The 12596-nt window shown below is 37.5% G+C and overlaps 1 protein-coding gene across 1 annotated transcript; it reads left to right on the forward strand.

Annotated features, from left to right (window-relative positions):
• Window positions 1-2065: 2065 nt before the first annotated feature.
• Window positions 2066-12596, forward strand: LOC105930290 (kelch-like protein 40a). The gene is made up of 7 exons (XM_012868419.3): window positions 2066-3364; window positions 4757-4917; window positions 5173-5280; window positions 7915-8100; window positions 9181-9330; window positions 12147-12290; window positions 12417-12596. The coding sequence occupies exons 1-6, from the start codon at window positions 2246-2248 to the stop codon at window positions 12256-12258; spliced, it is 1836 nt and encodes a 611-aa protein (XP_012723873.2). The 5' UTR covers window positions 2066-2245; the 3' UTR covers window positions 12259-12290; window positions 12417-12596.

Here is a 12596-nt window from a genome sequence, read left to right on the forward strand (position 1 = left end):
TATTCTCTTTTATTTACACAAGCTGCATTGAAAAAGTATTCAAACCCGTTGGCTTTTAACCCATTTTGTTACATTCCAACCTATAGCTGAAATATTTTTGTCTTATGTTATGTTTTGACTTATGTTTTAGATCATCACGATATATATATATATATATATATATATATATATATATATATATATATATATATATATATATATATATAGATAGATAGATAGATAGATAGATAGATAGATAGATAGATAGATAGATAGATAGATAGATAGATAGATATTTCTTGTTTTTCTCATTTCACCTCACCAGCTTAGACTATTTCAACAAATGGAAAATTGGCATGAGCATATGTATCAGCCCCTAAAAAGTTCTGGTGCCACTGATTCCCTTTAAAAGTCCAATAGTGATTGAAATGAGGTCAGGGACAACATTGTTGAGAAGTACAAGTCAGGGTGTGGTTATGAAAATATCTATTTCTTTTGAAGTTCCCCCCAGAGCTCCATCACATCCATTATGTTCAGATGAAACGCACCTGGTACCACAACAGACCTGCCAGGAGAGGAGAGCATTAACCAGACAGGCAGCAGAGGGACCAAAGGTAACCCTGAAGGAGCTGCAGAGCTATGCAGCAGAGACCAGAGGGTCTGTCCATAGGACCACAATAAGCCGTACACTACATAGAGCTGGGCGCTATGGAAGAATGGCCAGAAAAAAGCAATTAACTTGTGCTGAAAATGAGAAGGCATGTTTTGAGTTTGCCAAAAACTTAGAGAGCAGTGGGTTACCACTCTGTGGTGCCCGGGGAGCATTCTGGGGCTAAGGGATTTGCACAAGCCCCAAAAATGCCAGTTTTTCTTTCTTTAAGTCCATGTAGTCATACTACATGGAATAATTAAATAAACAAAAAGACATTTAAATATAGATCCAAAAAATGTGTGTCCATAAAATATGTCAAACTGAATCCATATTAATCAGGTTTTATTTCATATTGATAAATCAGAGCTTCCAGGTAATAAACATCTATTGAGGAAAATTATTCTGGATTAAGACGTTTTTAATGCACACTTTTATTAGAAAATAGAGATGTTTTTACAATTGACTCCCATATATATACAAACAGGATTTGATAAGAGAAACAGGTAAACTATGAAACTTTACCCTAATGATAAACATTAATATTACAGCTGTTTGATGTGTTTAAAAACAAAATGTCCTATTTTCCTGCTGCCTCGCTAAAAAGTTGTAATTTATTTCCTAAAACACATGGCTAAAAGAAAGACTGTCTTTCTTTTACGTGACATTCATCGGTGTATCATTTCTAACCACTAGATGTCAGTGTTGCACATCACTTGCAATGTGTCACTTTTATGTGACTGAAAGTCTCCAACCAGAAACGAGCAAATGACCGATATTAGAGCACACTGCATATTCCAGTTATAAATGATGGTTATATACCAGATAAATGAGATGTTTTCCCATTCATCGGATGTGAAATCTGAAAACTCTGGTTGCGACTGACTGCTGGTATCCAAGAAAAAAGGAAACCTTTTCCTAAAGCTTGTGTTTCATTAGAGGATATCAATCTTATAGCTTTTAATCTTTTTTGTTTATAGCCTTTATTCTTTCTTTTTTTGTTTTTAAATGTTTAAATGTCAAAACAAAATAACCCCTTTACCTATTCTATATGTATTCTATTGTTTTGTTTTTTTCTTGAAAGGATACTTAAATCAACACATGTAAATACATATTCATAGCATATTCATTTGCTTGTAACTTGGAGAACAGTCTGAATAAACAAGTGTTGATTTTGGTTGTTTTCTAATATTTACTTTTGCTGTTGGAGAACATTAATTATGTGAAAAAGCTGTTCATCAGGAAGTCCTTTTGACTTCACATGGTGACTCCAGTCCTATATTACCCCTGCTACACAATGCCCACAGCATGATACGCTAAAAATAGGAAGGTGTGTAACAATATCAAGAGCAGGTGTCTGATGAGTTGTTTGCTGGATTTAACCACTGCCGGCATTCAGCTGCTCCCTGTGTGCTGCAGCAGTAGAGCCCTGTCTTTATGGGGATCCCGTCTATAAATACTATCAACATCCACGCTCAGTGACAGTCACAGACAGCTGCAGCCGCCGGCCCACCGACCCTTTGAGGCCATTCGTAGCAATCTGAGCAGGCCAGTGAGCACCGATAGACCCGCTTTTCTCGTGGCAGGAAGGGAGCCCACCAAAACCCCACCGACAAAATGGCGGCTTTGACGATAGACCCGGCGCAGCAGCCTCGGATGTACCAACAGAGCCTGCTCCAGGATGGACTGTGTGATCTGCTGGAGAACGACAAGTTTGTGGACTGCGTCCTGAAAGTCCAGGACAGGGAGTTCCCCTGCCACCGCCTGGTCTTGGCTGCCAGCAGCCCCTTCTTCAAGGCCATGTTCCTGTCTGAACTGGAGGAGAGTAAGAAGCGGGAGATAGTCCTTAAAGACGTGGACCCCAGCATTATGGAGATGATCCTGCGCTACATATACACGTCCGACATTAATCTGACCGAGCAGAATGTCCAGGACATCTTCATGGTCGCTAACATGTACCAGATCCCCTCCATCTTCTCTGTGTGCTTGTCCTTCCTTCAGGAGAAGATGGTGCTGGGAAACTGCCTTGCCATCTTGAAACTGGGGCTCCTTCTGGATTGTCCGAGGCTCGCTCTCGGTGCGAGAGAGTTCATCTGTGAACGCTACCAAGTGGTTGTGAGGGACCAGGACTTCTTACAGCTCAGCCCCAGTGAGTTAGCCATCGTCCTCTCTTCAGACGCCCTGAACGTTGAGCGGGAAGAGCAGGTTTTTGAATCCCTGATGGACTGGGTCAGACACGATGAGACGACGCGGCTGAAGGAGCTCCCGGAGCTGCTGCACTGTGTCCGATTCAGGCTCATCCCCATGGATTACTTCAGAGAAAAAGTTGAGCATCATCAGTACATTCGATCCAACCAAGAGATCAAGAAGCAGCTGGACCTCGTCACAGATGCTCATCAAGGCCGTCTCCCCAAGCCGAAGAGGATTAGCGGCGATGGGGCGAAGGGAGGAGAGGAGAGCGAGGGTGAGGAGGATGAGGAGGGATACCTGCCAGGAATACTGAACAACAACCCTCGCTTTGGGATGTTTGAGCTGGACCTCCTACTAATGATCAACAACACAGGGACTGTGGCCTATGACCCCGTGGGGAATGAGTGTTTTGTGGTGTCCGAATCCACAGAGATTCCCAAGAACCACTCCAGCCTGGTGACGAAGCAGAACCAGATCTTTGTGGTCGGAGGACTTCTCTATAACGAGGAGGACAAAGATGAGCCGTTCATGTCCTACTTCCTGCAGGTAGCGTGCGAGTCATGAACAGCATCTGTCTCTGATCGAAGCTGAGAAACTGATCTGGCTCCGCTCTGTTTTCTGTCAAAAAGCTGGAGGACATTCAAGGGCCAGTAGTTCAGGATAGTTCTGGTCATTATGCTGTCCAAAGCTAAGAAATATGTGAAACAACATTAAACAAAGACAGCAAATGCAAGGCAGATGAAAGGTTCCCCAGAAAGATGAAATGGTGTACAATGAACTTAGGCATCGATGCGCAACACTGTAGTCCACCAAGTAGAAAGCAGTGATAGCAAAATCTCCAGGTTAGATGTTTGGGTAAATATTTCTTGCCAGAGCAGGAGAAAATCAAGACAAATACCTGGCAGCAACAGGGGCTGTGTTATACGTGCCAGCAGTGAACGGAAGCAGCTGGAAGTCTCACTTTCTTTCTAATTCCTGTCCGTCTTCTACTTGTGAAGCTTTAGCAACATTTCTGTAGCTGTGAGAACATTATTTTGAAGGCATCGTCTTACACGCTGCACAAACTGAACTGATACATCTAAAGTCAATTTTCTCACATGTTTTTTGACACTGAAAAGTCACTTCAAGCTGGTGCTACGTGGATGTTTTTTTTTTTTTAGGGGAGGTTAATTGATTGATTGAGAATTTTCTCATTAACTTAGCTCAAACACTGCAGGTAATTTAAACCAAGAAAACATGCAGGGGGACCATCTGCAGAGTGGTTATTGATGTAAAACAAAAACTCAGTACATGAATGTTGGCTGAATTCTGGTCAAAAAGGAGAAAAGAGGAGGTAAAAATTGTGATAAATGAATGCATAATAATATATTCTCTGCAGTTGTCTGGCTACCAGCTTCCCCTGAGCTGTTCATTTTAGCATGATTGTGTCCTCTTATTGCTTCACTTAAAATCGAAAGTCTAGCTGCGTCATAATCCTGGGACCAAAAGGGTTTTGTATGGAGAGAGACGGGTTTTGTTAGGTAAGGAAAAGTCTCCCCTTCTTCGATGTACCTTCACAAAGCTCACCCACACCTCTGGGGAAAGTAAGACTACTCTCGCCTTCCTCTCCTGTGTTAGTGATGGGCTACTTTCCCATTTTTTATATATCAAAAAATTATTTTCAGTTTACTATCGTAGGCAGCCATGTTCTACATTTTGAGGTGACACGTCATCCTCCAGATATGGTAGTACCTCTTCAATTTAGAGAAGCCGTGCTCCAAAATACTGGTTTTCTGGCAGAAATTTTCTTTTTAAAATTGCTTTTTTGCTTTCCAAAGTAATGCACTTGTCTGCTGTTTTATGCTTTGAAGACTTTTAGGTTCTCTGGCTCCAAAATGTTTCCCTTTAAAAAAAAACACATTTAAAAATCTCTCTCCACGTTGATGCTCTCCTCCACAGTTTGACCCAGTGAGTTCAGAGTGGCTGGGAATGCCTTCACAGCCCAATCCTCGGTGTCTGTTCGGCCTGGCTGAAGTGGAAAACTCTATCTTTGTTGTTGCTGGAAAACAACTGAAGGAGGGAGAGCACGCTCTGAGCTCAGTCATGATCTATGACAGACAGTAAGTTTATGTTGATTTGAGAAACTTGTAGTCGTTTGACATGTTCATGATTTTATTGACTGTTCTTGTGACTTACAACAGGATTGTAAGAATTTGAAAAAAAAAAAAAAACAAGATTTACTAGGTCTATAAATATGTGCTTCTCTATCTTATCTTTCCTATCGTACTGCTTTCAGATTACAGCTCTGTTTTCACATTCACTTTGAACACTGATGTGATCTGTTCATAGAGACGTATTTTCTCCTTTGCACACAGGTCATTCAAATGGGGGGAGTCAGACCCGCTGCCTTATGAAGTGTATGGACATGGGACTGTAGCTCACAATGGGCTTGTCTATGTTATTGGAGGAAAGTCTGAGAGCAAGTAAGTGGCACAGGAAACACGTTAATAAAAAAAATAGTTTAGCGCTAATTTTGTATTCAGTGTTTATTTTTAAAGTCTATGAAGCCAAGAAATCAGTTGATTTGTTTCCTTTTATTCATTTATTTCACAACAAAAGGTTGTGTCACCACTTATCCAGCTGACACATACCTATGGCAGCTCCACAAGCTGCAAAAATTAACTCAACATTTCTGTTCAGTTTGTTTGTTGCTTAACACATTTGGCATAAAACCCAATTCTTATGCAGGCATTCCTACAAAGCATCAAGACAAAATCAGGCATTTTCTTTTCTGTTTCTGTACATTTCAAGTCAGATAATTTGAAGTCGTCCAAGCTGAACTGTGAAGGCAGCCGTACCAATGACGCATCTTCAAACAGCAGTGGATATGCATTTTAATTGCACATTCCATGTTTTGTCAGAAGTCAGCATTTTTACAGTCAAGGATGAGTAAATAAACAAGCAAGAATTCAACCAAACAGAAAGCAGCAATGGATACATATATGGCATTCGAAAACCGAAAACAAACCCTAACAGAGTTTGAACCGTTGTCTTCATTATTAAAAATAACTTGCTTAAATTAACTGGAACCTAAAAGCACAGATTGTGTGACTTGCTTTGTGTCCGATGGTGCAGCCCAGTGCTGCACAGCCCCTGCACAACTTGAGACCCATTGTTGTACATTTGAGAACCATAGTTTTAAGCTTGAGAATAGTGAAGATTTATAGATATGCAGCTGATTTTTACAGGTGATTTAGGGTCAGTCAAGCATATTGTCCTGGAGGATGTTTAAGCCACTTCTTCTGTGTTTCGGTCCAAGAATAATTTGCCATCGAAAAGTAATGTATTCATTTTATTCACACTCTTTGACTGGATTGGTCTTACAGTTTTGTAGTTAGTTAAAGCTCACAGACAAGTGCCCTGGCAGAGTTTTTCTCAAGTTTCAGAATAAATGCTTTTTAAGCTATCACACTGCTAGGATGCATACACATCAAATACAGTCCCTATTGTAGTGTAAAGTACTTTCATCTGCAAAACAAGATATGATTCTAATTTAATCATATCTTTCGACAATTTTCAAGTGACTACCAGGTTTGTTTGCAATAAAAAACACACTTTTGGCAGAAATATAATGAATGGAGATTATGCTGTTTGAGGCTCTCCCGAACTGAATTTCTTCATGACAGCCTGGCTGAATCTTATTCTGACTGGTGTTAGAACATTTGAGTCTAAAGTCTTCAGAGGTGCTTTCCTGCTTTTCCTGTTTTGTTGATGATAGAACATTACAATAAGAATCCCCTTAAAGATGGCTAATAACTAGTTTATAGATATGTTATTAATCAATCTGTAAAAACTTTATAACTCATTCATAAGTGTTTATTATGCATTAATTAAAGGCAAGGCAAATTTATTTGTAGCACACATTTGAGTACAAAGGCAATGCAAAGTGCTTTACATGATTAAAACATAGGAAAATAAAAGCAAGTTGGAATAAAATGTAGAAACAAAATAAAACATGAAAAAATAGACAGTTGGACTATAAAGTTTAACTAATAATGTTTCAGTCATGTCATTCCTTTAGGCCCATACTTTTCAACATGAAATCAAACTTTCCACCCTGGGGAAAATATTGGTCCTGGAAACTTTGCCTTTGACCCATTATACAGACTTCTCTGATTCCAGACAGTCTTTTATTTATATATTTTAAGATTTGTATGATTGTTTTAAAAGGCCTCTGCGAGGTCGACCAACCAAATGAAAGGTTTCACACTTATTGGCCGTTTGGGTATAATAAGAGAAAATTCTCCTTTTCAAATCTGCCTACGTCTAGATAGAAGTCTAATGCTTTAAGGACACCTGTGACTTTCACACAGCATTAAAGTGCAAGCAAGAGACAAAACTGAGTGGGTTCTTGCCAAATAGAGAGCCTAATCTGTTCAACTGTATATTTCATCTAAAATTCCTTATATTAAACATTTCAGATAAAGTAAATACCTTCTAAGCACAAACAGTTCTGTTTTGTCTCTTGCACGTCCTTAATTTATGGGTAATAAACACTTATGAATGAGTTATAAAGTGTTTACAGATTAATTAAAAACTATTTATTAGCCATTCATAAGGGGGGATTCCTATCGTAAAGTGGTAAAGAACCTAGTTGCTGAGGTACCTTGATATACTTTCCATTCACGTATCTTAAGGCTCATACTTTGATCCTGATTGTCATCTCAGTGAATATCTCACTGTTTCTTCCACAAATTGAAAAGTAATCTTTTTATGCACTTTTCCCAAAGGGAGATGCAGAATATTGTATTATCTTCCTTTTAAAAAAAATACAATCATTACCGGTTTTCTATTTTTTTATGACAAATGCTCAAATCTGCTGACCTTTTCATTCTTAGCTGGGCAGTAATACAGAAAATTCTAATTATTAGGTGTTCTGCACCGCCTGCATTTCTTGGAAATGCCTTTTGTTCCTAAATGTTGAACATTTAGTGTCTTCATGTTTTGTTAAAAAAATCAGACACGCATGTAATAAAACATATGTTTTTTTCTAATTTGTTTTACATCTGGTATACAATGAGTTCAGAACTCATGGTATGTTAAATTATTTCACGCAGGAAATGCATGAGAAGAGTCTGCGTCTACAACCCCACTAAGTTTGAGTGGAAGGACTTGGCTCCTCTGACGACAGCCAGGTCTCTCTTCGGCATTGCTGTCCATAATGACCAGATCTATGTGGCCACAGGAGTGACTGACTCAGGCCTCACCAGCTCAGTGGAAGTCTATGACATTACCACCAACAAGTGAGAAAGCGTTTGCTTTTTACTACTCTTTATTGAACTGCAGTCATAAAACAAACAATCTTAAGTAGGAGATGGACAAAGCCCCCCAGATTAATTTAACCAAGTGATCTAAACTGTAGAATTGGTGTCATGAACTGTATATGTTTTTTGGGTTGAATTTATCTGAGTACGCGCAAATAATGTAAGTCATAAACTGAAAGGACTTTATTCAAAATTTTAAAATTTTCTGGGTTCATTCCTGTCTATCTGAAAAAGAAAAACTCCTGCTGAAGAAAAATGACACTTTCACTGTTTTCAGGCAATTATCTGGTTTGTCATTCATGTGAAAAAGCAAAAAAAGATGGTACAAACATTACTGAAGAATTTTAGTTTTAAAACTATTTTAACAAGGTGGCATGTTAACAGTTTCCCTGACAAACAGAGCACAGCTATGACTTCTATTGGCAAGGCCTGGGGTTAAGAAACTTAAAAAAAAAAACTCAACTGAAGATCAAGAAATTGTATATTTCAAAATTGTTTTGTAATGCTGAGATGCCAATTGCTTATGCTTTGTTCCAAAATGTGAATATAAAGCTGTTAATTAAGATGTTGTAATGCTTGGATTCTGACGACCCAATATTCGAACCAGACACGATGTTGTGTTTTAGAATATTTATTAAAAAAAGCAAACAAAGCAACAAATCACTATCTATCTATCTATCTATCTATCTATCTATCTATCTATCTATCTATCTATCTATCTATCTATCTATCTATCTATATATCTATCTATCTATCTATCTATCTATCTATCTATCTATCTATCTATCTATCTATATATATATATATATATATCTATATATATATATATATATATATATATATATATATATATATATATATATATATATATATATATATAATGTGCGTTTATTGAAATGTTCATAAAAGTATATAGTGCGTGAGGTCAGAATGAGTAAAACTACTCAGAAAGCACAATTGCTGATAAAAAGAAATCGTTTTTGTCTTGCCGTCACAGTCATATATCAGATTATTTAACAGTGTTGTGTGCCTGTTGGTTGGGTTTATGTCTCATTGTAGGTGGTCTGAGTTTACAGAGTTCCCTCAGGGGCGCAGTTCTCTGAGTCTCATCTCAACGGGAGGTCACCTGTATGCTATCGGAGGATTTGCCATGATGCCCAGTGAAGCCAGTGAAGACCCAGTGCCAACGGAAATGACCGATATCTGGAGGTTAGAGAACGCTTTACACAATGACTGCGGTGTTTCACAATTACAAGAGGGAAAGAGGAATTATTGAAATTTTGTTAAACGTTTTGTGTTTAAATAAAATAAAATAAAAAATTATGAATGAAAGCTTTTCTTACTGTGAGAAAATACAGTTAAGACCTATTTAAACTATTTCTTGTATGTAACAATGGTCAAAATCAGGTTCTTTGGCTATTACTTGATACTTAAGTAATGTTTTCTAAACGGAGAGCACAAATTTTAAGAAAACCTTTTCTGGCCTCATATTCTGCACAGTAAACGAGAAACAGATATGCAGATACATAAACCGTTTGAAGATTGTGCAGTAAGTCTAATATTTTTTATCACTCATTTCAAAAAGGTGAAACTCATTTGTTATATACATTCATTACACATAGAGTCAAATATTTGTAGCCTATATTTCTTGTAATTTTGTTGATTATGGCTCATTGATAATGAAAACCCAAATTTCAGTGTCTCAGAAAACTACAATATTACATAAGATCCATTAAAAAGGATATTGAAACAGACATTTCAGGTTTCTGAAAGCTATGTTTGTTTCCCTGCAGTCAGTACTTGGTCCGATAACAGCCTCCAGGTCATCTGCATTGTTGGGTCTGGTGTCTCTCATCGTCAGCTTGACAAAAGCCCATAGGTTATTAGAGCACAGGAACACCATGGTCACTGAACCAGCTTTTGGTATCTTTGGCAGTGTGGTCCAGTACCAAGTCAACACCTCCATGCAGTTTATTACCAAAAGGAAGCTGAAATGCTCTAAAGTCTCTTTTTTTTCAATACTCTGTAAGCCATACTAAGCAAAATGACAAGAAATAAGGTTTTGAAATTTTTCACTCAATGTCTATTGATTCTATATGATTTAGAAGTTTCACTTCCTGAAACGACAACAAATATTAGTTTTACTCAATATTCAGGTTTTTTTTTAGATTAACCCGTAAGTAAATTTGTGATATACAAATATCTTTAAAAAAAATTGGCGTGATATAAAACATGCAGCTCATGATAGCTAAAATGGGAAATTGTTTGCTTAAAGTGAAAACTAGCAGGTTTATATGTGGAAATCTGAGGTACAGTTCATGTTGAGCATGTATATTTTTGCTGTGACGTGATTCAGTTTGTCAAACGGCCCATTTTTCATTCACTTGATTTCTTAATGTTATCATTATTTATTGGATAAAGACAAAGGTGAAAAAAAAGTCATGTGAGAAAAATGTAAGTACACACCATGGTTCAATATGCTGTGATCTTGAGCAGATATAAGTGCATCATGACTTCATCATCAGGAGTTTTCTTTATTTACATGAAAGGTTCAGGTCATTAAAATTTGCAGACCTTCACTTATTTGACTTGTACTTAGTTGATGTTTGCTGCTGTTTTAAGTATTGCTTTACATGCTAATAAATTTATCTTAGCCAAAACCTAGATTATGCCCCCACTCATCACCAGTTTAGTGCATTGAGGCCAAACATTTCTGCCATACTTTGGTCTCTTCTGGAGACAGGGCACTGCTCCAGCATTCTTCTAAATAGCGTATACTGTAGGTAGATTTCATAACCTGCGCTGTGCTGCCATGAGGATTTCTCTTGGCACGCCTTCTGAACAAGCTGGTTCAGTCTTCTAATGGTTCTGTCTTGAGCTTTAATATTTAATATGCAAACAAACAGAGGTGTCAAATGTATTCACGTCTATTACTCAAATAGAAGTATAGATACTAGGGTTTAAAAATATTTCTGTAGAAGTAAAAGTATCAACTCAAAGCTTTTACCCAGGTAAACGTATTAAAGTATCGGATATAAAACTACTTAAGGTTTTAAAGTAGAATGTTTTTCTTCTATGTTTTTTTCTTCTTCTTAAGTACTGGCTTCAACCACATTCAAAATCACTCTGTTCGGGTAGCGCTATTTATCTGAATGTCTTTTAATTTTTTATTAACAAGTCAGAACAAAAACAAGCTGAAATAAAATAGAAGTGAGACTTATTTTCAAAATGTAAGGAGTGGAAAGTACAGATAATTGCATGAAAATGTAAGGAGTAGAAGTAAAAATTGGGCTAAACAATAATTGCTCCACTAAAGTATAAATAACCAAAATGTCTACTTATGTAAGATAACAAAGTCTTTGTACTTAGTTACTCGACACCTCTGAAAGCAAAGGACTGCAGTCTGAGAAGGAGCACTTGGATTCATTTCTTTAATTTCTCTCAGAATAGTGTTGTCTGATTTTTGTGTCAGATTACTTTTTCTGGAAAGATTTGGTAATTTTCTTTCTCACAAGGATTGACTCCATAGTATTTGGATATGGCCGGATAACCCTTCCCATATTGATGGACTGGCCCACTTGCTTCTCTAGGGGCACTGCTGATGCTTTTCTGCTTTGGTAGTTAACATTCACCTGTCTGCTCCTGGCCAGTAATTTGCCAAACCTTTGCCTTATTATTCATTAAAGTAGCAATGGAGGCAGCAAGGATGCACTATGGGGTGGATGTGGCTTCCTTTCTGACAGTGTGGAATCTGCTTCTTTTTTTTTCTTCTTTTTTTTTTTTTTGCACACTTGAGTTTGAAAATTTTATGTACCACCTTAAAAGACACAAAAACATATTTTACAACAATTGAAACCCTCGAATTGGAAGAATTCCTTAGTGGAGAGTATTTTTTCTTTTTTAATGTTATGAAGAAAGAATTTCTTTGGGGGCCGCATCTGATGTACTAGGACCGTGTTATACTTTACAACATTTTTACAATGCTAGAAGAACAAGCAACACTTACATGTGTGTCTTTACTGCAGATACGATGAGTCAGAGAAGTGCTGGAGTGGGATTTTGCGAGAGATTTGCTATGCAGAGGGAGCCAGCATTCTCCCAGTGCGTCTCAACACTCTACGCCTCACCAAGTTATAATCAGACTGAACTGCTGCTGCCAGGGCTTTCAGGTAATATATTGCCTCTATGTGAACCCAAATTTAACGTGTGGGACAGAATGATTCAAGGCAACTTTTAAAAACAAAACGAAATAATAGGTTACGAAAATGAGAGTTGTTTTATCACATGTTTTACAGCAGGGGGAGACAGATGCCACTGGATTAAAGCTGCAGGAGAAGGACTAATGTTGCACCAAATTCAGAAGCTAAATATGTGAAATATTGATCTGTTCATCTGTACTTTTTATGAATTGTTCCCATTAAGTTTGTTTGTTATATATGTTACATTCAAATAAAACAAGAGTGTTGAAAAAGCTA

Source organism: Fundulus heteroclitus, chromosome 6 (assembly GCF_011125445.2).
Source record: "Fundulus heteroclitus isolate FHET01 chromosome 6, MU-UCD_Fhet_4.1, whole genome shotgun sequence".
In the NCBI taxonomy this organism is placed as follows: domain Eukaryota; kingdom Metazoa; phylum Chordata; class Actinopteri; order Cyprinodontiformes; family Fundulidae; genus Fundulus; species Fundulus heteroclitus.